Source organism: Anser anser (genome assembly GCF_964211835.1).
Source record: "Anser anser genome assembly, chromosome: 3".
NCBI lineage: Eukaryota > Metazoa > Chordata > Aves > Anseriformes > Anatidae > Anser > Anser anser.
Genome location: NC_139722.1, coordinates 103627252 through 103653438, shown reverse-complemented (window position 1 = coordinate 103653438; position 26187 = coordinate 103627252). Strand labels below are relative to the sequence as shown.

Here is a 26187-nt window from a genome sequence, read left to right as displayed (position 1 = left end):
TAATCTGGCTAGCTCAGGTAGCAGGAATGAAGATGCTCCAGTACAGGCTTCCTAGTGGGCTGTGGAGATCCACAGAGATCCACAACCAGATATTTGAGTCAGACAGGTAGGAGTCTGTGTTGTTATCCCTGCTGGATAGTGACCTAGGTCAAAAATATTGTTGATACACCTATGAATACTGTAATCATGGACATCAACGTTGCAACATTTCTTTTTAGCAACAAACTGAAAACAGGTACTTTGCTATTTTTACTGAGACCTACAGAATCTCTAATTGTTTTTAGCCTTGCTACAAGACTGAATTTGCATGAGGAGTTCCCTGCAGTTAAAGGACTTAATTGTGCAGGGAAATTCTGAGAAATGGCTCTAAGATGAAAGGAAGAGAGGTGGAGGGAAAGAAGTGTGAGGAGGAGTATCTGAGCAGGAAACTAACTTGCAGAATTGATCTTGCCTAGGCTTAAAACCTGTTTTGCATTATTTCATGTGACTTCAATTTAGTACTTGAATAAAACATACAGTTTTATTTTTAGTTCAGTTACACACTCTCGCTTCAGGAGCTCACAAGTACTAACTTAGGAACATGAGACGCAGTACAAGCTTCTGTGTAGCATATGCAGGAAAAGTGAAAGCCGCAGCCTTCATAAGAGGAAAAAGTATTTTACTACTACTTCACTTAGTTACTTCAAAATAGTTAAAGTTGAAATAATTCTATGGAATTTCAGCATCTGCTATTAAAGATACTTAAAAACATCATTTCATGTATTTCAGTGAATTGAGATACAACCGGTTGTCAGTATCTTCATTGGTACCTGAAGCTCTTGAATATGACAGTGTAAGTATTCTAGAGTTTTGGTATTTTTTTTAAATATAAACTGTGTAATGGAATCTGCTGGAGTTTGCCATTGCACGTAGCCCACTGAACCAGTCATTGCGTGTAGATAGCTTTCAAGTGTAAAAAAAAAAAAAACAAAAAAAAACCAGTAATATGTCAGAAAAATTTTGGTCAGATTTCTAATTAATTCTTTCTGGAGTCTTTGAACTTATACATCCCTAGTATTCTGTGTTGCAGCTTCAGAATGAAATCAGGAGAGTTGTCAAGTGGAGGGCAGCCTACATTTTAACATTTTATATATGCGTCAATTTAATATTAAACTTTATAACCAAATAGTTGCATGAGAATCAAAAGCATACTGGTGTTTGATCAGGATTGCTCTGCTATTTGTGTGGTTTTCTGCATCCTTTTTTTAAATCCTAAAGCAACTTTATCACTGAAACTGTTGAATACAAATGTCTCATTAATTGAATATTATTAACTTGAAGAGTAGGCCTTTCAAGAAAGAGGGTTTTGGCTTTTTTAACCATACAGAACATGCACTGGGATGTGATCTCTGCTGTACAGTTTCATAGGAGGACTTGAAATTAATAGAGAGGCTTCTTATCTAGCTTTACATCACTGTGTTGCTTCTAACTACAGTTTGAGATTAACTTGTATGAGACTCACGTGTAGCTTAACTTTGAAATTGGGGTCTCTGATTTTTTTTTTTGGGGGGGGGGGGGGGGGGAAATCACCTGTCTAAAACAATGCATTAGAAACCAATTTTCGTTACAAGATTGAATCATGACGTTTGTTCAGAGATGGGATCTGGACACACTTCATAAATTTAAAAAGTCCAAGCAGTAAACCTGCAAATAATCCTCCACCACCATCCACTAATGTCTTAAGTATTCTCTGAAGGCAGACATTACAAAGAACCCTTTAAAAATATGTAAAGTAATAGGTATCTTTCTGTATGTTTCTAAACGATGATTTTGGAGTAATGCTGCAAAATTTTTAGCTAAGAAATTGGCTTTAATAGAAACACTTCTCTCAGTTGTACAAATTAGAGAGTATGTTTTTCTATGTTAGCTCCTAAAACTTCTTTCTTTATAGGGGTTTTGTTCTTGGATGACAGCTGCTTTTCGGATGCAGTAAGTATATGGAAAAAGTAGTGAACTTTTTGCACTTTTTTTTTTCTTCCCCTGTGTAGATAGAATTAAATACAAACAACAGGATGTGTGCCTCCAGTGGGGTGGGCAATAGTGGGTAGGAAAAAGAATATGAAAACAAGGTGACCACATAGGAATACAGGATACAGTTGCCTTTCTGTTAGCAGTATATGGACTTCCTGATTTAGGAACAGATTTTGAACTGAAGTGAATCTATGGCTTTTGTATGGGTTCTGAGCCAATAACCAGGCTTCAGGCTTTTACCCTTCAAACAGTACTGCATGGGTGTTCCCCTGTTTGAAGCAAGTAGGGCCTTGGATAGGTAACAGGCTTTCCCTGCAAGAGTTTTGATGGAGAACTGTTGGTTTAGTTGGGGCTGGAATTGACTGACTAGGAAAAGCCAATTCCACTGTCTCCGAGAAACTGAGCATTAGACGTGTGATGTTGGTTCTTTACATCTCTTTGGGCTTAGTAAACTGTGATTTTTTTTTTTCAAATCAATTCGTAGCTTGGATACATTGGAACAGGAAAGGTGTGGGGATATAGCCCGTCTTTCTCAGTTTTCACTAGTTCAGTTCCTTCCTTTTCCAAGAACTAATATTTTACTCATCTGTCTTGCTGAAAACAGGTAGATGACAGTTCTTTTGGAAACCTATTAATATCTTTTGTTAATTGGGAGTCATGAGAGTCAGGTGGTTCTGTTATTTTCCTCATGGGAAGCCTTTATTGAGATGAGTGAATGCTGTCACAGTGTGATCCTAAAATTTGAGTTAGACTTACTACCCTGTGACTGTCTTAAAACAGGAATTCATGGCAGATGTCTTTGTCATCTCTAGCTTGATAAAATGATATCGTATGCGTATTTCCTTTTCAGATTACTTGTTTCTATCTTAAATTCTTCTATGTTAATTTTCATATGTTGATACTGTGCAAGAAAAAGACACTGTTGGAACTTGAAGTTAAACTTCTGCATGAAAGAACACAACTGTGCTGAAATCTGATAGGGAGAAAGTCATTGGGTAGACTGAGAGAATAATGTATGTTTAAAAACCAAAACAACACAGAAAACAAAAACTCCAGTGCTTCTGAGTAGACTGACCTTTGTGCTTTTCCCTCAATGGTGTAGTGATGATGAGATTCATGACAGATGTGGTGAAGATGCCATACATTACCTTGCCTTCCAGCGTCACATCATCTGTTTGTTGATTGCTGTCAGCGTTTTGTCTGTGGGTGTCATATTGCCTGTCAACTTATCAGGTGATCTACTTGGTAAGTTTTTTTTTTTACGTTATGTTTATGCTTGTGCAGTTCTTTCTGTTGTGATGGTTTAACTTGTAATAGTTGGTGCTAAAAGATTATTTAGCTTTTCAGGTATACTATATCTCTTTCTCCTTTGAACATATACTCAATTTTCAGTCACTCGAATTATCATTTTTCAAATATCTGACAGTCTAAGAAGCAAAGCCATATAAATTTTCTCATTTTTGACCTCAGTAAGGTTATTGGTATTGTTCTGTAAGCACTGAATTCATGTAGTTTAAAAAAACTGTCAGAGAAGAGAAATCAGTGAAGATGGAATAAAAATGTGAAGGAAACTGATTCTAAACCCTAAACAGCATTGTTAATTGGATATGAACAGAGACTTAGAGGAGAGGGGGACACGCTGCAAAGATCTGGTATTCAGATCTTAAAAATTGTTATTTCTCTTGATAGGCTGAAAGTGGTTTATTACTTGCACTCTTTAGCCGACTTTAAAATGCAATATTGCAAACCAGCATTGATTATGATTCTGAATATATTTAATGTTGAATAGATCAACATTTAAAAAGAGAAAAGCTGGCTTTCTCATAGCTTGCATGTGAATTTTGCACCAGTTAATTATGATACTTGTTTTTGTTCTTAGTTAAAGATCCCTATAGTTTTGGAAGAACAACTATACAAAACTTAGAAACTGGGTGAGTAAATCCTGCAGAGTACTTTTATGCTTATGTCTGTTTCCTGCCATAGTCTCTAAACACAATGAATTGATACTTGCAACATGGCTCACAGGGTAGGAATTACTTATTCAAGCATCATCAACTGAAACTGGGATGTGTTCTGCTTCAGGCTACGCATTACAGCACTGATAAGAAATCTAGAAACTTGGCTTCTACTCTCTGAGCTCTTACTTCCTATACCATGTGCCTTTCTTGGCTAATGATCACACGTTTAACAATATTATTTTCAGAAATTTCCATGTTGAAAGAAACCATGGTGCAGAAAGGGGAATAAAGCTGACAGCTGTACTATAACATGTAACTCAGATGACTTGAATTCTCTTACACTAGATTTGCATGTGTCTGTCCCATTTGAGACCACTGTTAAAATTACTTCTATTTTTTTTAAGCCTATACAATAGCTGAAATACAAGGCTATATGTTTTTTGTGTTGTATTACTTGATCAAAAATATATCTATCCATGCTCTTATGTCCAACAGAATTTCTGCCAATGCACTTCATTTTTTCTAACCACATTATGATTCCTAGTAACTAGTGGAGACTTTTGATTGTTTTTTTATCTGCAAAATAGTTACCTGTAATTATTAATGCCCTTCAGAAAAATGAAGAGCTGTTCATAGAACCAAACTTTCCTAAGTTTGGAGGAACAAGCTATCAGAGAAGCAGTGTTTACTCCCTGTATTGGGTTATTTTAATTTGGGGTAAGGATTGTCTTCAAGGGGAGTTCAATTATGCACCCAACATGGTAATGCCAATAAAATATATTTTCGCAAATACCATGGGGTGTACTATTGATCATCTGAATGCGAAGGCACAAGCCAAATGCTTCCTAAAAGATCCATGCTATAGAATAGTGGTTTTCTTTGCAGTTTCATTTACTGTTTATCATAAAATGCTATGGGTAACCCTAGTGGCTGTCCAAGCATCTTCATGGGTATGACTATTTACCAGTTGGTACTTTTTTATTGCTGTGTTCAAAGAAAGGTTTTGATCTGCTTAGCATTTTGATGGCTACTTGTATCAGTAGGACAATTAATTGTTTCTATTTCTCACATTTATAACGTTTTGTCCAACAGTAACAATCTTCTTTGGCTGCACACGTTTTTTGCTGTTGTTTACCTGATTCTGACTGTTGTCTTCATGAGACATCACATGAAGGCAGTCACATATAAAGAAGAAAACATAGTAAGTTTCTGTTTTTTTTTTAAAGTGTTTGAAAGTGAATAGTGTTAAAAAATCAAATTGCTAAGATGCCGCCTCCTTGCTAGAATGTGATGCGAGTGTGAGGGAATTTACTGAAAGCAAAGCTCCACTGAGTAAATTGTGAAACATGGCTGGAGAGACAGCGGGTGGGGAGGGACTTGTGAAAATTTGATGTATCTTCAACTAGTATAGAAGGTAAATGTGTTGCTGTCTTGAATAGGTGCAGCTCCCAACAAAATCAGAACATCCTACTTTTTTTCCCCCCTCTAAAGCTTAGCTACCTGTGCTATGTCACTTCCTTCCTCATATTCTTTTCTCCTTAGTAATACGGTTTCTCAAAATAGGAGGTTTTTTCTTTTGCAGGTTAAGTGCACGTTGTTTATAACGGGTCTTCCAAAAAATGCAAATCAAGAGACCATACAAGGTCATTTCACGTAAGTTCCGTGCTTGACTAGTATCTTTAAGAACAGGAGATTTAAAATTATCTTAGTAGTTCTACCTGTCCAAACAGAAATATTTTTGACTCTTACACTGTTTCAAATCCATGTTATAGTATCCATCTTTTAAAAGTATATTTATTACTTAGAAATAATTGAGAATAGAAGGGAAGATTCTATTATTCAGATCAGCTATCTAGCTTTATTGAAATATAGTATCTAAAAAAGTGGCTGCATAGCCACACTTACCATTAAGGCTCCCACATGGCTTTTATTTGGGAATAATGCTGCACATCTCATAAAAGTAACTTCCAGCACCTGTCTCTGTGGAAGTCTCCTCTCTGCGGTACACCATTGACTGAGGTGTCATTAAGATATCAGTGATGATCTTTGAAAAAGGTTCTTCAATGTACTGTCTTTTCTCACGTAGTGTTTCTTTTTCAGTGCTGCCTACCCAACCTGCACTGTGCTGGAGGTCCAGCTATGTTATGATGTAGCCAGGCTTATTTATCTATTCAAAAAAAGGTACTTTTTTGTAATATATCTGAGTTTGGAATAATTTTATGAATGCTTTGCCAGTCCTTAATCAACATTTACTAGTAGTACTAAGCTTGCATATACTAGAAGTGCTTTCTGCTTTTAAGGTTCTGGTCTGGTATTCAGTTAGATTCAGCTGTGTTTTAAAGTGAGCTGTAGCTGGTTTGTTCGTTTGGGCAGTACAAAGTAGAAAACTGAACTGTTAAATTAGTAACTAATTAGAAACTGTAGCAGACCTTGCTTTGGTCAGAGATGTTGGACACAGAAGGAAAAAGGATTGTTTTCTGGGCTATACAATAATAAATTTTCCTTCTGGAACCTCACGACAAGTGTAGACTCATGATATTATAGGTTTGAAAATAAATTGTATGAAGTAGACAAAATAAGATATATGAATATCTTTGATTTGTTATGAGTCCTTGACATAATTTTTTCTCTTGGCGTTTATATTCTTTGTAACTTGCTGTTGATACTGTTCTCTTGCAAAATGTTTTGGATGTATTTTTCCATCTAGGAAACAGGCAGAAAAAAGCCTGACTTACTATAAGCATTTGCATCAGAAGCATGGCAAGCGGGTCCAAATCAACCCTAAGCCATGTGGTCAGTTCTGCTGTTGTGAAATGAGAGGATGTGAAAGGGTAAGAGATAACATTCATTCTTACTTGTGGCTGGGAAGATCATTATAAGAGTAGAGAAGACTAGTTTTTGTGTAACATCTTGTTGAACTTCAGAAGATACTTATTCATTTATTGCAGGGAGCTCGTCTTTCATTTTCTCTTACAGCAGGGAAAAGGAGTTCCCTAAAATCTTTGAAATTTGATCTTAGTGCAAAAACAGAAGTACAAAAAAAACCCTTCTGGTTGTTTGTCTTTGTGTGGTGATGTGATTTGTAATTTCTGGAATTAGTGTAAGGAATAGGGGGCTATGGTTTGTGTGGACTGTATTTTAATGAAGCTATTAGCCATCTGATACTTGGATGTAACAGTCATCAATTTCCCAACAGGAGGATGCTGTAGATTATTATACTAGAGTTACAAATGAACTGATGGAAGAATTCTCAAAGGAGGAACAAGCTGTTCAAAATAAACCACTGGGAATGGCATTTGTAACGTTTCAAGAGAAATCCATGGCAACCTAGTAAGTTTTGTCTGCTGTCGTCTTTGTTCTGTTTTAACTGTAATAGTACTACTAATCTGATCTGATTTATGTTGCTTGTGTGCTTATGTTGGTTCTTCTTCCTTTCTTCTTCTTCACCATCCTGTGGATTTGGTCTGCTCTGCTTACTGGTAAGTTCCCCTGTAAGTGTGCATTAAGCCTCTATACTTCAAAGAATTTAGATGCTAAGAGACTAAATGGTTCTAGACATTTATTGGGATGAGGAACCTTGCTCTTCTGTGTGGGATCCATCAGTCTAGGCTAATAGTAGGCCAGACTAGTTGGATCTTGAATGTGGTTACTGATTTCTCCATTTTCTACTGTGCAAGTGAAGTTACCAAGGTATCACAATGGGTGCAAATTATACTGCTAGTTAGTAATCTCAATGAAGTAGTTAGTGACTGACCTGGCCATCAGTGTTTAATTATTTTCGTTCTAAAGGTAATTTCTGGATGTTTGGTGTTGGCAAAGTACCAGGCAGAGTAAAGAGGAGAAACTGAAGTTTCCAGCTTCGAGTGTCTGTAAATAAATAGAAAGCATAATAACTTGTTGTGCAGGATTCAGGGAAAAGTATGTGTGTATGCATGTGCTCAGTTTTTTTGTGTTGTGTATGTGTATAAATCTGTGTGAGTACATATTTCTAAAAAGCGTGGTGAATAAGCAAGTTGTTAGATAAGCTAGGATAAGACAATTCAAAAAAGACATTTTTAAAGTTATGTCAAATATTCTAGGTTTTTAGTAATAGTTACTTCTTTGCAAGATGATGGAGGGTTATGTGGGACAATCTGTTTCAATATTCCTTTTTTGCTTGCAGATTGCTTATGACCCTCAAAATCTGTTTGACTTCAGATTTTACTACATGTGTACTTCTTACCTTTTACTATAGATCTATGTGTAGACCTATTATCAGAAGGTGTTCAGCCCCTTTTATTTAGTTGTTTGTAGAGAAAATGCATGTAACCTGTCATTTTCTGTTAGCAGTTTGTAAGCACCTTTTACTAGCACAAAGTGAGTGAAGGGAAGCAGAGTAATACTTGTAATACAAGCGTAACAGATCATGCTTTTTTTTAATTCTTCATAGCATTTCTGGTTTAAATTGTCTGTGTTCTTTTGACTCTCAAGTCACAGTAGAGAGTCAGTCTTTCAGGCTCTTTTCAGGGAATTCCAGGGTGTAGGATTTCGAGAATTTGAGATGCCGGAAAAACTTTGCATGCTGCTCTTTAACAGAGTATTAATTATGTGATGAAATCTGCCCTTCTGTTTTTGTGATGATACATACTATACTTCGAGATTCCAGAGCATGAATTAATGCTTTAAGATGTGAAACTAAAAGGAAAAATAAGCACTGAGGTTCTTTCTCTAGCTGTTAATTTCTTGTTTATAATTTTGATAGGATAATTTCTTCTCGGACATGTGTTCTGAATTGCACTGTGGGCATCTGAGTTGGATTATTAAGAAAGATTTAGCTTGTTTAGGTTGCAGTGGATTCTATTCTTTGGAAAATTAGTTTACACTTGGAGCTGAGGCTACCATCACATTAGAAAGTCATATGGTGCCACTAGTGGTCTCTGCTCCAAGGAGCCCTGTAAAAGGGTGGAAGAAGCCAGAAGCCAGGACTGATGTTCATGGAGTCAGGTAGCTGTAGAAGCTGGATTAAAGTTGGTGCTTCTGTTCGTGTAGTGTGGTTGGAATTGCTAAAGCTTGCCTCATATTTACTCTTTTAAAAACAAGCTATCGAAGTATCAAAAAACTTTCCTAGCATCTTGCAGCAGCAAGTATTTACAGTTTTACATCGCTACTTGAATTCTGGTAAGATAAAAATCTGTTTTGTCTTTTATTGCTTTGTTTGGTGTCTGTGTGGTTCTCTATTTTCTTTATGTTAAGAGCATGACTTAGAAAAAAGCATGTTCAGGAATTTTACAGTCCACTTGTTCAAATACAATGTATACTGTTTCTATGCTAGTGAAATGGTGCTTATCTGGAGTAGAACCTTTTACACTGACTTACACACAGTTGTACTGTCTCTGAATATATGCTTATCACTTCTGTTGGTGTGTTTTGAGAAATCTTTTAGAGCATTTATTCTGGTCATGTTTCAATTTGGTTTAAATACATTGATATTCAACTCAAAATAGTAGAAGATAAAACTAAATGTGTTTATTTTGGAAACAGGCAAAAGAGGTTATTTTGAATTGTGAGGATACCAGCATGATAAAAATTCTACGAAAAGCAAAGATGGCTAGATTTCTAATTAGTGTAATGAAGTGTAGACTAATCGTTCAGTCTGCTATGACTTGAGAACAGCTGTAGTTATGTAAGAGGTGTTTGGGGAACTGTCTCTTTTTTTTCTGATGCTCTCGGACTTTGTTATTTAATACGAACCACTGCTGCCGTTAGTGTTAATAGAAGCACTGAACAGTTCAAATCAAGATTGCTTTTTTGTTTTCCAGCTTTGTCAGTTATCAAGGGCTTGTGGTAGTAAGAGTCTATCTGATTGTAACATCATCTCGTGTATGTAATAACCATTTTGTCTAAACGTGCTCTCAATCTCTAGTTATTAAATGGAAAAATAAAAAACACAACAAAATCTTACCACTATTACCAGTCTTCCTCTATATCTGCAGTGTTTTCAGGTGTAAAAAACTTGAAAAAAATCCCCCTCTTGTTTCCCTCCTTACAGCATCCTTAAGGACTTCAATGCCTGCAAATGTGAGGGTATTAATTGTAAAGGAGAACCACAGCCGTCATCCTACAGCAAGGAGCTGTGCGTATCAAACTGGAAGGTTAAATATGCTCCATATCCTGAGAATATATGTTGGTAAGATTCCCGTCTTCCACCATTTATTTATGGTAGTGTAGGTTTAGAATGGGGACAGGAGAAGGGGTCTAAGTGTATTTTTCTTTAACCCTAAACTGAAACTTTATGGAATGTTTCCATTTGGCTGGTGTGAATATTTCCATTAATGCTGCTCTTCGTTGACCTTGGGGATGTCTCTCAGAGGTTGACTATAGAGTTTAACACAACAAAGTTCTGGTACCTGCAGTTCTTGTTAACTTTGATTTTTTTAAATCCATTTTTATTTTTTTAATTAGTCTCTACCTCCTCCTTTCCATTTTTTGAGGCTAGTGTATATCTACTGTTGAGATATGAGGCAAGGAATTTGGTGTTAGTGCTGAGTATTCTTCAAGTATGTGTATATATATATATATATTTTATTTTTTTTGGCAATGCCACAGGACAAGTATAGCTTGATCCACTCTGAACTATGGTCTGTTTTCCAACATCTTTTTTTTTACTGACCCAGTAAATTTCACAGACTTTACTTGGGAGTGTGTGAAAATAGATAAATGCTTTTTGAATCAAGCTGTTCCTGTGCTGTCTTCTGTCATGCTTATAGGCTAAAAATGACTAAACATTTTCCAGTTGCTTTGTAAATAACGTAGGATTGCACCAATATAATCTTCAGGTCATATGACAGAAAATTTGTCATGACGTTTCCATGCCCAAACCGAAACTGCAAATGAGACAAAAAATACTCCTATTGTTTGGCTTTTCCCTTGAAGAAGAGGTGGCATAGCAATTTGCCATGTTAATGTTACTTACCTAGGCTTACCGTGAGAGTTGTCAGCAGAGGGAATGATAATGAGCCTCTGTCCCTGCTTTGTCTGTTCTTAATGCTCAGCTTTGGCTGAGGTTCAAGTCATTCCAGTCCTTTTGGGAACTGTTTCAGAAAACATTAGGAACACTGCCTGTTTAAGACCTGTGGTTGCTGTGGATGCAGGTGGATGTTTCAGCTGGGTGTTGTTTTTTTGTATAAATCAGAGTTTCTTGGTAGATTCTGCTTCTGATAGCTATTCTCCTTGCTGAAATTCTCTGTGTAATTGCAATCTCGTTCCAACTTTCACAGTTTAATAATGTAGAAATACTAAACAAAGTGTTTCATCCTAAAGCTTAACTACTTTGGACACTGTATTTTAAGTGTTACAAAAGACTAAAGTTTTGAAAGTGTAAGTTATGTTATCACTCAAGAAAGGTTGCACTGTTTTCATTATTTCTAACAGCAACTGGGACTTCTGTAGTGCTTTGTTATTTAGCTTTGAGAATATGAAAGCCCAGCTTCAAAAAAGCAGTGCCACCTATTACTTGACATATATATATATATATATATATATATATTTTAATAGCACATGCTTACTGTTTGTTTTTGTCTTTTTTTTGGCAGGAATAATCTTTCGGTGCGTGGTCTGAAATGGTGGTTTAGATGGTTTTGCATTAATTTGTTTCTTTTTATTGTGCTGTTTTTTCTTACCACTCCATCCATAATCATTTCAACCATGGACAAGTTCAATGTCACTAAACCTATTCACTACCTTAATGTGAGTATCACTGTGTGTTTGGATATAGCTGTATTTCAGACCAAAACGTTACTAAATGGATAGGTGCATAGTAAGAAAACGTAACAATGTCTATAAGCTAAATTCAGTTGAAATTCTGAAAATTGTTTAATGTAGCTTCTGATTAAAAAGTGTCAGGTCCTTGGTCATCTTTTGTTCCTTGATAGTAGGCTGGATAATTTCATCTGAAACTTTATATAATAAAATCTTTTATTTGTAGTAAAAGCTGCATTCCAAAGTTACATAACTTTAAATATTTAAAATGTAAAACCTTTTGCCAAAAATGGAATTTCATGTCCAACTTGTATTGATTTTTATGATGAGAAGAGGGGAATTCAGATTTTAAACTCTAAAGTAAAATGCCATGATTTTATTTTGCTTACTGGATTGAAAACCAGGATGTCATATATATCTGGTCCTAGTCTGATTTCAGCTGAAGTCTCTTACAAACTGTTCATTTTAGATATTTCCCCAAGGTGGTATAAACTACATAAAAGCTGCTTGTGAGATTTCACCCTCACGGAATTTAATCCCAATCCTACTCCTGTTTCCTGCTTTGCACACCAGTGCTGAGCTCTACCTCATTCTAAGTCTGCATCTGAATACGATTTTCACTGTTCAACCTGCTGTAATTTACAAAAAGCTAATTAGTGCAGCCTCTGTTCTTCTATCACAGCTGCATTAAACTATTTTTAACACCTTTAATTTTATTTTTTTTCCAATTAGAATCCCATCATCAGTCAGTTTTTCCCAACGCTCTTGCTTTGGTCCTTCTCAGCTTTGCTACCAACAATTGTCTATTACTCAACATTGCTGGAGTCCCACTGGACAAAGTAAGCAAGATCTTCCTCTGTTTCGGTCTTATCAGCTGTGTATTACTAGAACAATGGAGAAAGTGCTTATCTTTTATCGTGCTTTTAAATCTCCAGATCTCTCATAGCCAGGAATATCATGTTCTCATCACTTTCTAATGCAATACCGAACACTTTGGAGTTATTACACTTGCTGTATTAATTACAGATCTGACCACATGATTTGCTTACGCTCCCTTATCACACATACTTTGTGTTTAAAGCTTACTTGGAAAGAAATGTAGCTTCAACAGGAGTACGGGTAATTCCTCTGACCCTGTAACTAGCTCACGGTCTGGGAAGGTAGGAAGTGTGGGTTTGGATCCTCTCCAGGCTGAGAACGTAAGAGTCATGATAGAATCATGTCATAGAACCATAGAACGGCTTGGGTTGGAAGCGACCTCAGAGACCATCTAGTTCCAAACCCCCTGTCATGCGTAGGGATGCCACCTACTGGATCAGATTGCCCAGGGCATCATCTAACCTGGTCTTGAACACCTCCAGGGATGGGGCATCCCCAACCTCTCTGGGCAACCTGTGCCAGTGCCTCACCACCCTCTGAGTCCCTGAATCCTACTTCAAGAAAAAGTGCTCCAAATGCTGGCATGCTACCTAAAAGAAAGACATCCTTCTTCGTGTTGTTTCACATGGAAGAAATGATGGGATGTAACAGTGCACAAATCAGTGCTACTGGATACTATTAGTGGTGTTCCGAAAGACCTACAGGACCAAGGCCTGTCAGATCTGTCGATGCAAGATTTTCAGATAGGACTGGTGATGTGCTGCTAACCTGGGATATTCAGCACAGCCTGGTTTAGTGTACTGGACTTCACCTCCACTTTACCTACAGTGAGATAAAAGCATGATAGTGTGCACTGAATCCTAGTTACGCTTCATTCAATCTTCTGCCTGCAGCCGTTGCTTATTTATTTTTATATTGAGGTCAAATCCTTTTTAGTTTTGTACCATTCCCCCATAAGACATTGTGTCCAGAATCTGCTGTTTATTTGTCAAACTGTATGCTTTTTATCAACTTTTTTATTGATAGTTGTACTAAACACATGAACTTTGAGTCCTTCTGAATTGGCTGAAACAGTTTTCTAGAGTCACTAGTTATTGCAGGTCTGATTTTAAGCCTTAGTATAATTATACTAACTGATATGTCCCACAGTACCCAGTGGCCATGTGATCCTATAAAAACTCTGGTTTTAATGCCATATGAGACAGCATCTTTGAAAGAGTCTGAATTGTTTATGGCATCTCTGCACTTTTCTGGCAACTATGTGTCTTTAGAAAGATGTTCCTACTACTGTAGGAGGGGTATAGTATTAGTAGTGTTATGTTTCCGAAGTCTTGACTCTTGGCAAGTATAATTCAGTAGCTTGTCTGAGCGTCTAGTTTCTTGGCACTGGTGCCCTTCAACAAACTGCCTAATCCTTCGTAGCATAGTATTTGAAGAGCAGTTTGTTTACAAGCTGCTGAGAGATGTATCATTAGATGAGAGACCAGCTGTGACTGGTGCTCATCCCCTTGCTTGTGGTACAGGGTGGTAGTTTTGTTAGCACAGCATCTGGACTAATCTTCTGAAATGTTTTCTGTGCCCAAGAAGATACTGAGAGCCTGCTTGGTCGAAATCAGTGAATATCCCAAAGGTGTTTCTTTTGCAAGTATATTGTAGTGATGTATGTGGTGGGGGAAGCTGGAAGTCTCGTGGGTCCTGACATTCTTTGAGCAAGATCGTTCATGCGTGGAAGTCTTTCACATGAATTTCTTAGTAACTTTTTCTTTTGGCAGATCTGCAGAGAACAGAATAATGATGCATAAAGTCTACATATTTCTGATCTTCATGGTATTGATTCTGCCTTCCCTTGGTCTGACCAGGTAAAGTCATAGTTTAATAGAGTAATGTTTGGATATTCTGACAGCTTTTGAATGACAGATTTCTTGCTTTCTAGTTGCTAGTTGAGGTACAGTTGATGTACCCCTTTCCAGTGTGTCTGGTGACACACTAAAACATTGTAACATTCAAATCTCATGTTCTTCATCTGAAGACCCTTAATGTTTGTGAAGTTTGACTTTTTGTGTAGCAAAGAAATCTTGGCACTGAAAGATCAATGGCTAATTGAATGTTGCCCACACTGTTGTAGCTGAGAACCTAGTTTCCTGAGTATGTCTTATACCTGAGTTAGTTTTTCTTTTCTTTCTCTGGACCTGTACTGTGTTTAACTGTCTCTAGCTAATGGGATAGCACATATTTGTCTTACCTATATACTGGCTTCTAAAAATTAATTTCTAGAACTTTAGTATGAAGTAGATATATTTCTTTTATTATGCATCTTTTTTTTCTTACTTCTGACCAGCAGTAAGTATAAAGCTAAAGTAGTATTCAGATTATTTGATTAAATTCTTTCCATCTGTTATCCTGATCTGAACTACTGAAAGAGAAGCAATTTTACACAGTGCTAAGCTTCTGGACACTAATTATATTAACCATCTTTCTTTCAGTCTTGATTTTTTCTTCCGTTGGCTGTTTGACAGAGAATCATCTGATTCTGCCATTAGGCTAGAGTAAGTATTAGCAACAATTTATACAATTATTTAGGATGCTTTTTTTTGCTATTGACTAACTTTGGTTACTGTTTATTAAGATTAGCTCAGGGATGGTACCTTAGGGAGGACGTCGAGGTAATAAATAAGGGGAGGAGAGAATGCAAATGCTTTTGCTGTGGAGAAGTCTATTTTTTTCCTGCCAGATAATATATGCAAACATTTACTAAGAAGAGTTATTTTCCCCAAACCTTACAAATTTTATAGAAGACAAGAAAAGACAGGATGATGTAATGCAGGTGAGGGGACCAGATAATGTACTGAGGGTTTTTATATATCGTTGACAAAGGAAGGATCTTCCAAAGAATTGCACTGGGACTAAATAGCTGCAACAGTTCTCTTTTTTGAAATCCATTGACTCACTGTTGATATTAAGAAATACAAATGTCTTCATGCCAGTACCGCACACTTGCAGATATTGGTTATTAGAAGCTCTTGTGACTGTGAGCTGAGCATGGTGGCTAGTTTGCGAGGTGGCTGGAGGGAAGGAATAGGATGCAGTTATTAAGACTTAAATTATGTTCTCAACTGCTATTTCAAAGTCACAAACAAGAAGATGATTAGGAATTACTACGCTGTAATAGGATAATTTTATCTCCCAGCCTTCTTATCTTGTCTCAAGTTGCCATTGTAACCATCAAGTGATGCTCTTGTCTGTTACCAGCCACCCCATCAGACTGCTGTTTCTTTGCTTGAACAGTTTATTCCTTATCCAACCTGCGTGACTCAGCCGGTCTTCTTACAGATTAGTTTGCACTGGCATCCTAAAAGTACGCTTTTACTGCACATACTGCATTTATCGTTAGGTAGTACTCTTTTTCAACAAGGTTATCAGAAGTCTTCTAGCCACTTCTTATGGTGGCTAGTACTTATACCTATGGAGAGAGATTTCCAAAGATGATAGAGATCCATTGTATATATGTTTTTTCTATTTGCTTTTCTGCTTTCCAGTCACTGTCTGATGTCTTTCCTTGCAGATGTGTCTTTTTGCCTGACCAGGGAGCATTCTTTGTGAACTACGTGATTGCCTCTGCTTTCATTGGCAATGGGATGGAGCTGCTGCGCCTACCTGGCCTCATCCTTTATACCATACGCATGATAATGGCCAAGTCCACAGCAGAAAGAAAAAATATTAAACAGGTATTAGCACCCTACCTTAGCCAAGAGGCAATTAAACAATTGGTTTTTATAAGACACAGTGGGAGCCCCCATCTTTCAGACCATTAACTATCACGTCCTGACTCTTTTTGGCCTTTATTTCACTCATCTGTAACAGATTTGTATTGCCTTTCTTTGCAGCATATTTAACTGTGAAGTATTTATTCAAGTAAGAGATGGTCAAAATATTCTCTTTGTAGCTCCAAGTCAGATTTTTATGATTTGGATTTTTTTAGTAGAATCCTGATACTATCTTATACTCTAAATTGCAGGGTTTTTAAAATTTGGATCTGTCCACAGTTAGTTTCTTCTGTCAGCCATCAGGCATGTGCAATTTGATTTTATTTTGTTAGATGTACATTCAGATTAATGCTTACCATCTGATTTCAAGCACTGAACTTTAACTTTCAGATGATGATTTGTCTTGCAGCTTGACATTCAAGGTGTTGGAATACGAACTTAAGCCTGTATACAGCTGCTCCCATTCCTTTTTTCCTTTTTTTTTTTCTTGGGGGCGGGGGGGGGCTGTCCTTTTTAAGATAATCATGTTAAACATTCGCTTTTGTTAACTGTTGCATGTTACACCTTGTTGTGGTTGAACTGATACGTATAGATTTTTTTCCCATTCCAAGAGGTTCAGATAAGCATTAGAAAAAAACGGGAGTACCAACCATACCAAAGCTTTGACATCTTGAGCTTTCCCTGGTGTGAAAACCAGCACAAGGAACAGTATACAGATTCAATGAGAGATGCAGTGAGGTGAAGGTTCTGTGTTTGGCCCAATTACTTCCTACTTTGTGGCTTTAATAGTTGCTTCTTGTAGATGAAAACACTTATCCTTGAGGAATTTTTTTTAAGGCTACGGAAGTAGTAACGTGTTTTCTGTGAGTGTACCTGTTTAAAACACGCAATACTTACGTGTAAGTGTTGTTTGTACCTCTCAGGGAAATAACTGATCTATCAAAGGGAGAGAATAAGAGAAGGTGAACTTGCTTTAGTGAGTTGTCTTAACTCCTAACAAATTGATAGGTGACACGAGAGATTTAAGTGTTTTGTTTTTCCTTCCTAGCAACAAGCATTTGAATATGAATTTGGAGCGATGTATGCATGGATGCTGTGTGTGTTCACTGTCGTCATGGCCTATAGCATTACGTGCCCCATCATTGTCCCCTTCGGTAAGTTCTCCAATGAGCTGTGGACATTGTGAGTGAGATTGAGCCAAGTGGGAGTTACAGAAGGCCCAATTCTAGGTTCTTGGTACAGTTCAGATGCTGATGATCCTTAGGACTTCAAACTTTTCATCCCTTCCTGTGGGGAAAAGTAGGACAGAAGATGGTGAATTAGTTCTTGCACTGCATTTAGAAGTTGAAACTGTATTTGATGAATATTAAATGCTTATTTTATTTTTGAGTGTTGTCTCAATTAGCTCTGGTGGTGGTTTTTAGTAGTTAAGCATAGGAGTTCAGATAGGTTTGGGTGTGAGGGGATTATTTTTATCTGGTTCTTGAGGTCTAGGAGAAGCAGGCTGCATAAGGTATCTGGAGGTCCATCTTAAGCAGCCAAGCTTGACTTGAGACATTCTGATCCCCAAATCCTTTAGGCACGTTTGCAATAACATTTGTCTTAAAGTTTGAGTGAAGTATGTAAAATAAGCACAAAAAGAAGTATGTTGATACAGTAGTAAGAGGCTGGAAAACTACCTGTCCTTTTCACTGCTGCAGCTCTACTGTGTTGCAAACCATTTATCTAAAATTCCATGCCGTGAATGAGAAAAGGGGCTGTGGCCATCACCGTTCTATCGACAGCTGCATGCTCTGAGGTCTTGACCCTAGGGATGTGACCTAATGATGTCCAAGCCACTTTGTTTGAGACGATGTCTTGGTGAATGCCATACCTGTCCTCTGACAGGAAAGGAAATGCTGTACTCTGCTTGATGCGCTGGCTTAGACAACCAGCTAATTAGTTCAGGGTATGTGGGTAGGGTGCAGCTGCCCTGTAGTGTAGTTAGAGCTGCGGTCCTTCTGTAGGACCTGGAGAAGGTCTCCAAGTCACAGGCTGCCTTGCTGTGTGGGACGGGTCAGGGAAGGACAAAAGCTGACTTGAAATCCAGTCGTGGATTTATTGAAGGCTGAGGGGGAAAGACAAAGCCATTGCTAGACTTTTCTTCTTTACCCGTACTGCAGTGAGGGAGTTACCAAGCCTACCCAAACAGATTGGCCCAATGTGCCAGCACTAGAGAGGAACTCGGGCTCTACCCTGGGAGTACAAGTGGTGCCACAGAGAAGCGTGAGGAGAAGGGGAGGGATAGTGAAACCCTGGGGATGTTGGCCCTGCCCCATGAACTACCGCAGAAGCAGGCTGCTCTCATGAAGCTGTACTCCGTTCATATTTGGGCTGTATCCACCATTAGTATCTGGATCTTCAGTCGCTTTGTTGGTATAGATCTCATAGGATTGCTGCTTTTATCAAGTCTTCAACAACCTCTCCTTGGCTCTTCCTTTCTCCCTCCCAGGGTTAATATATATACTCCTGAAGCACATGGTTGACCGCTACAACCTTTACTATGCATATCTCCCCGCCAAGCTGGAAAAGAAGATGCACTTTGCAGCAGTGAACCAGGCTCTTGCCGCTCCAATTCTCTGCCTTTTATGGCTCTATTTTTTCTCATTTTTGCGACTGGGTAAGCTGTACCTTTTTTCACTGAGAACATAGTCTTACTTCTGTTGACATCTTTCTTACACGTGAAACGTGAAGTTCCATAGGCGTTATGGGCTTCTCTTTTTGCCTGTGTAAATGGGAAGTCATGGGGGTTACCTGTTGCACTGAGGTATGCAATATTTGCAGCTTATACAAGTTTGCATAAGATGCTCTGAAGAAGGCATAGATGGCTGATGTGTTAACTGGAAATATCACGTTCCATTCAGTTTTTTCACTTTACAGGAAGTTGTGTTCCCTAAATCTGCAGAGTTTGAATTGGCCAATTGGACTGTAGAGTGACAGTATTTAAAAACAAACAAATAAAAATAAACACACCAATGTTAAAGAAAAGTCTGTTCAGAATTAGTTATTGTTAGTAGATGGTCTCTGGCTTCACTACACACATTTGTGCAGTCTGTACGTAAGTTGAATTTGCCTGAGTGAATTGGCTATTACTTCTGTTGTACAACTGTTGTTTAGGAAAAAATTCTTAAAATGTTGGCTAATGCTACTATGACCTTTGTTCTACATCATCTGTCAAACTTTATATGGAAGACTGCAGTGACATAGTGACCCTCCTCCCCATGCTGTGATTCAAAAACTCATGGTTTTGTGTAATTCATTTTAAATACGCAGATGTTCTTTATTTTGCAAATACTTGGCATTATTAGTATTGGCTGCAGTATACTAACAACTTTGGCATCAGAAAAGGTACGTGATAGCTTACAGCTTTTTACTCATGACGTAGGAGGAAGCACTCGTCATGGAACAGGAATGTTTGAAGGAATTAAGTTTCCCTTCTTGGGAAGGGAGCCCTTGGAATCTAACTGTATTTTACCTTCTCTGTTCTCACAGCACTGATGACAAAGTATGTTTGCATCGTGCTTTTCCAGCGTACTTATACTGTTGGCAGACTGTCATTTATCTATATTTTTTAACTTTGGAGAGAGTTCCCAGTGGATTTAAGAGGCACTCAAAACTATGGCTTCAGGCTATCTTTGGAGTTGAGCAGGTATCACTGTGGTAGTTATATGCTTGGGAGATTTTTCTCCTTTGTTTTGAGATCTCTCTCTGCAACTGGGATGACGAACAAATTCATGTCCTCTAAAATAACAGCAGAATTTCGAGAGCATGCTTTAGGAAAAAAACAAACATGCAGCAGTTGACGTCTCTAATTGTTACGAAGGAAAACCTGGTGTAGTAAAAATGAAATCCTTGTATTTCCTGGTTCTGCGGCAAGACCATCATTTGCTGTGGAACTTAACCCAATCTGTATTTTCCATTACTATGTTTGGTTTAGTATAGAATTATTGTTTAACTGGATATTCTTCAATGCCTTGTCAGTGCGCAAGGCTGTCCAACCAAGTGGGGTGAGGTTGAGAGGCAGGACCTTGACGTTTTGATTTAATTGCTACTCCTTGTGCCAAGGGGAAGGAAGGAGGGGGAAGAGTGCTTCCTTACCTGCAAAATAAATCACTGTGTATGTAAAGTTTTATTGCTTAATCAATGACTTGTGTAGTTTGCCTGGTGCAGTGATGGACATTATGGATGCAGAGTACAGCAATACTCCATTTTCTCACTCACAGAAATGTAAGGCTAGAAAGACTTCTATCCCAGTTCTGAGTCAGGATCAAATATCGCTTGACTGCTCACAGTACTGCATGCAGACAGGCTGCGCCAGTGTCATCTATTTCCTCCTCAGCTACTGTCATCTTCCTCAGCCTCGTGCCGTTTTATCCATCAGACACCTAAAACGCTGCTGTGTCCCTCACGGCAGAGGACAGTAGTAGTATCAGCAGTTCAGCCTGTCTCCTGGGATGGGCACCGAAGTCCCATGGTTCTCTAGAGATGTTGGCAGGGATGAGTGCTGAGGATGCAGGGCAGGGGAAAACTGATTTGTGGAGACTTCTCCCCTGATGTCTGCTGTTTGCCTTGTGGCTCACTCCATACATTGGCTTTGATGTAGACATTCCTCAACAGCTGGTTAAAGAGTGATGTAACCTATGCTTAGAAAAACAACTTCTAAAGGAGATTCCAGAATACCCATAGGGAAGTTCTTTCATTTCCCTTGCTTGAACAGCAACATGTACTTTGTTTTTTTTATTCCTCCTCTCAAATAGATCTGCACAGATCTGTTCATATAACCTACTAAACAGTAAACATGTCTGTTCTGTGTCACTACATATGCTGGGGTTAACACAAACACACACAGAAAAGAGGATTGTTACTGCTCGTTTTGGCCAAAGAAGTTTAGAAACAGCTGGGTTAACTTTTTCTCACCAGTTCTTACTCTGAGAAGCTACAGTCCTATTATCCATATATATATTTTTCCCTGGGAGGTAGTGGAGGAACAACTTTTAATCTGTAAAGGTCATTTTTTCCCCTTTGAGCTGTTTGCAAGCTCTCTGGTTTGGTACCACCATCCTATTTAATAAATGGACTCTACCTATTACATTTCACAGATCATTAATTAAAAGCATCTTAGAAGTGGGTCCAGGATAAATGAGGGAGGAGAAGAAGGATCTGTGAGCCTTGTTTAGCACTCAAGATTTGCAGCTGCCTGCCTTAGCCTCTTTAAAAAAAAAAAAAGGGGGGGGGGGGAATAGCTCATTCATCAGTTTTAGCAGTCAGCAGGCTTTGTGCTTAAGCAGGTTCTTCTAGTTGAGGTGGGAAGTGGCTTGCCCAGTCCTCCAAGGAGAAAACATGAGGCTTCTGTGAAAATGGGAGTGTGAAAATAAGAGTGTGTTTGTTTTCTTGCTCTGTATTTTTATATTATTTTCTGGATATTTTTCTAGGCTTTAAAGCACCTACAAGCATGTTTACCTTCCTGGTTGTCAACATCACAATCGCTGTTTGCGTGGCTTATTCTTGTTTTGGCTGTTTCAAGCATCTGAGCCCACTGAATTATAAGGTAGGTGATGGATACCTTACACCTTTCAGCACCTTCCTGTGTATTTGATGTAGCACCAGCTAGTCATGTTGGGGCGTTTCTTGCCTTGACAGTAGCAATGGCTGTCCACAAACATTAATTCCAGTAAGATGACTAAAGAGGGCTGATCATTAGAGGCAGATTACTTGGCACAGTGGAAAGTGTGCCAGTTTCAGCAGGAACCAAATCTAAGAGAGAGAGCAGTATGGAAAAAGATTGGAGGCAAGTTCATTGTAACTGTACATTAGAGCACCAGCACTGCCCAGTGATTTCTTTCTGCAGGTTTTCAAGTGCTTACCATCTCTTAATACTGTTTTAACTTACCAGTTTGATATTGTCTCTCTCCCTTCCCCCACCTGTTACTGGTTACAGATAGAAGACGTGCAATGCGAAAGCGGAAACAACACAGATGTACGAACCATCCCAGCATCTTCTGTAAGAAGTTAAGAGTTACTAATATTCTCTCACATTTCTCAGAAAAGCCTAATTTCTCACCCTGCTTGCCAGAGAGCTTGTGTAGGACATACTAGTTTGAATGGACTGTAGGACTTCCATATGTTGGTGGGACCAGTGAGTTCTGCAGCTGGGCTTCTTGACTGTTCCCAGGTGGTGTTCCAGAAGTACCTTCAGCTGAAGTTTTAGGAGTAGTTGAGATATGCTACCTCCAGCAGCACTAAATGCTGTTCTGGGCCTTACACCAGACAGTACCTGACATCTGGACAGCAGCCAAATGTAGTCAATTGCCACTGCTTTGTGACTTTGAAAGTTGTGACATGTATAGCAGGTCTTTTCCGTGTCACTAAAAAGGCTGTAGGACTGAAGTAGAAATAGAGGTCTTTGTGCCACATCTACAAGTTGTGTGTGTACAGGTGAGAGGTGCACCAGGAAGCCTCCTGTGGCGTGCAAAAGGCCTCGGGTGTTAAGCTGAAGAATGGGAAAATGGATGAAAAGAAGAATGGCAAGGGGAAAAATTATCCTGGGTAAATTATCCCAACGTTATGGTCTGAGAGACTAGTAAAATCCTTAACGCTTGTGATTTCAGATGTACATCCCCCGAGTTTTGCATCCTCATTCTACAGAAAGGACGATGCTTGCCCAAAAGGAGCAGCCATCATATGGCACCATGGACAACAGTAGTTCATAGGCAGAAGTTACAAGCTGTTCCGCCCAACCAGCAATTATCAAGGAGGGAGTGAAAGGCTTTTTCTCAATACTGAGGACTAACGCAAGATGGAGCACTTGGTCCAGCATTAGAAGAACTAATTCCCCACCACTGCCTACTAAGTATTCTGATTTATTTTTTACGAATTCCTGCCTACAGAAGAGAGATAGAAATAATTCATTGTGTGGTCTGCAGCTGTGCTTGGAGATCAAAAAGCAGATGCCTTGGGACTGATTGTTTTCCAGGCTATCTACGCACATTGTTCAACATGTTTGTTCCACAGAGTTGCTGATCCTCAGGGACTTCACGTCTGCTATCCCATTGCTTGCCTTATGAAGATAACTTGTGCTGCGTATAGATAACTGATCACCAAAGCAAATGTAGCTCTCTATTACCAACTGTCATTTATTTATTCAAAAAGATTCTTATTTTAAAAAAAAAAGCTTTAGTATTTATAAACTCCTTGGTATGTGCTAAATCCTGAAGCAGCGTCACTTTTTTGATGAAAATACTGTTTGTGTGGGAGTGGAGGATGGTGTGTGGGAATCTCTCCTTTCTTTTCACCTGAAGCACGTTACTTTTTTCCTTAAGTAATGAGATGAGGGAGTTACTGTGCACTTGCACACTAAAAGTGCCAAAGCGCAAAAAAAGTCTAGTTTAAGAAAGGAGTGAGTTACCTGATAGTGTTTTTATATATTTTTGGAGGGCACTTAGGTTGATATTTTTTGTTCACTGTTTTTAAGGGCCTTCCACAATGAATGTTTACTTGCCAACAATAAAGGGTGTAAATATTTTATCTTTCTTTTAATCTTGGGTCAAAATGACAAATCTCTGGGTTTTCTCTATAGTGCCAATATATGAGCTGTAAGATACTAAGTTTTTAAATTATGTAGTAGGCGCCAATTTATTCCGGAGTACATTGTGTCAAAGTACAACTAAAAATCACAAAGCAATAAAACAGTTCAGAAGTTTCAGGCTGTCTTGATTTTTTTTTTCCTTTGCATATTGATGTATTTCTTTTGCTAGCTGCCTTGCAGTGTGAGCAGTGCCATGCACTGTTTGTAAGAGCACTGTCATGAGACTTACGACGACAGTATGTCCTCTGGAGGGAGTGAATCTTTGACCTTTGGGCAGGGAGATGATTTTTACATTCCAAAGACCTGTGTTTGTTTGCCTGCTCATTGTTAAACCTCTAGCTCCTGAACTTGACCTGTATTAGTGTATCTGTGAAGCAGCAACACCAGAAGAATGGAGTAGAGCTTGTGCCAGGGATGAGTACGTACAGATGTTTAGTTTTTTTGCAGGACTGCCTCCACCTTCTCAAGATGAGCACTCTGGACAAATGTTGAGCAGGAGACCTCTCCTGCTGCACGAAGGACCCTGCAGAACTCTGGTAACGCAGATGACAAGCCCATCCTGTTAGTTGTAAGTACACAGCTCCTGGTTCTTAAAAGGTAAGGGCGGAGCCTTTTTCTAGTAGACATGGATTTGCATCATGTTTCTTTATATTGTTGCTTCAGTATTGCAGTTGGGGGAGCTGGGGATGATGTGTGTTGTTTCTATTTTACTTTGTTTTCAGCAATCACGGTCTTACTAGAGGTGGTGTATACCCTGAATACATACTGGCATTAAGACTGGGATTCAAACAGGGGAAAACAAACAAACAAAACCCAAAGAGTCCATATTTTCTTACTTGTCTCTGAATGTTTCATACAGCTGTGAGGACAGAAGGCGGAGACAGTCTTTTGTATTAATTAGATCAGAAGTCTGTGATTGTTCTCACTCACTCCTTCCTGCAGTACCCCATCCCATGTGGGTGTCTTCAGAAATACTGGACACTCTCAAATACACTAATTGAGAAAGCAAATAAATAATTCAGCTACTACACTTGACTTGTGTACAGTGCTGGCTCTTAGGGATTTTTATGCTCTGCGGTGTAACTTACTTTCTGAACAAGTGGCCTTTCATATTCGCATATGTCGTGTCAAAGACAAACTCCTTTGACTCTTGGATTTCCTTTCTGTAAAATTGGTTCCTTTTTATCTTATATACATGTGTGGTGGATTTTTCATACAAGGTGAACAGCATATCAAGCTGCAATAGAGATAATCCTAATATACAAAAAACACAGAAGGAGACTGAAGTCTTGTACTGAGCCTTCTGCTAAAATATTTCACTCTATTGTGCATTTCCTTGCAAGGCTTTTCAACTGTGCTGCTGCTACTACTACTAAAAAAAAAAAAGGTCCACAAGGCACTTCTTACTGCTGCTTAGTAAAAATTGCTTGGCATAACTTTGATCGACATTAATTCTGTGCTTGAATTAAATAAAAACATTTCTTAACTACCAGTTGCCCCTTGGGCTTGATTTTAATGGCTAACATCACTAGAATCTACTTTCTGGAAGGCTTTAAATCAATATATTCAGAGATTTCTCAATATACCTAAGTGACTGGAAAATTACAGCAAATAGTTTTCCCTTATGATTTTAGACCATATTTGATCTCACTGGAAAGCCAGAGAGATTCCATTGAAGCAATGGATCTATAGCAATAGAAATCAAAAGCTGAAATCAGAATCTCAGGTTCTGGGCATCAAGTGCAGTATTTTTACTAATAACCTTTGGACGAGAATCTAGTTCTTCAAATATTTTATCAAAACCTTGCATGTATTTTTAAAGGGGGTATCTAAATAAGGCAGAATAGGTGACATTTGGAGAACTATTAGATGTGCAGTAGACCTAGTTTTTATTTGGATTTTTTTTTTTTTAAAGAGGAGGTATCTTGGAATTGCTGTAAGGTAGGGCTGATGACACTGTCTAACCGTAGGCATCTAATATGGTAACCATGTGGCATCCCTAATCAGCAGCCCCTTAAAGGCAATTCAGAATGCTGAACTGAAGAGCTTATGTTGAATATTAGGAGAAAGTTATTTACTGAAAGGGTTGTGCAGCATTGGAGTAGGCTGCCCAGGGAAGTGGTTGAGTGATTGAGGTCCCTGGAGGTCTTCAAGAAACATGTAGATAAAGAATTTAGTAGCATGGTTTAGTTGTGGACTTTAGTACTTGCTTAAG

At 38.4% G+C, this 26187-nt stretch overlaps 1 protein-coding gene across 1 annotated transcript in view; it reads left to right on the top strand.

Annotated features, from left to right (window-relative positions):
- The window catches only part of TMEM63A (transmembrane protein 63A), a 29393-nt gene extending 5304 nt beyond the window's left edge, over window positions 1-24089 (top strand). Inside the window, exons 5-24 of the mRNA XM_083831200.1 lie at window positions 769-832; window positions 1931-1968; window positions 3113-3255; window positions 3890-3941; window positions 5061-5169; window positions 5551-5621; window positions 6069-6149; window positions 6676-6799; window positions 7165-7298; window positions 9997-10134; window positions 11540-11693; window positions 12438-12544; window positions 14357-14443; window positions 15068-15130; window positions 16147-16309; window positions 17397-17502; window positions 18840-19007; window positions 21820-21935; window positions 22326-22388; window positions 22996-24089. Coding sequence (XP_083687326.1) covers window positions 769-832; window positions 1931-1968; window positions 3113-3255; window positions 3890-3941; window positions 5061-5169; window positions 5551-5621; window positions 6069-6149; window positions 6676-6799; window positions 7165-7298; window positions 9997-10134; window positions 11540-11693; window positions 12438-12544; window positions 14357-14443; window positions 15068-15130; window positions 16147-16309; window positions 17397-17502; window positions 18840-19007; window positions 21820-21935; window positions 22326-22388; window positions 22996-23097 — 2083 coding nt within the window. The 3' untranslated portion in view covers window positions 23098-24089. The remainder of the gene's footprint in view (window positions 1-768; window positions 833-1930; window positions 1969-3112; window positions 3256-3889; window positions 3942-5060; window positions 5170-5550; window positions 5622-6068; window positions 6150-6675; window positions 6800-7164; window positions 7299-9996; window positions 10135-11539; window positions 11694-12437; window positions 12545-14356; window positions 14444-15067; window positions 15131-16146; window positions 16310-17396; window positions 17503-18839; window positions 19008-21819; window positions 21936-22325; window positions 22389-22995) is intronic.
- Window positions 24090-26187: the final 2098 nt, after the last annotated feature.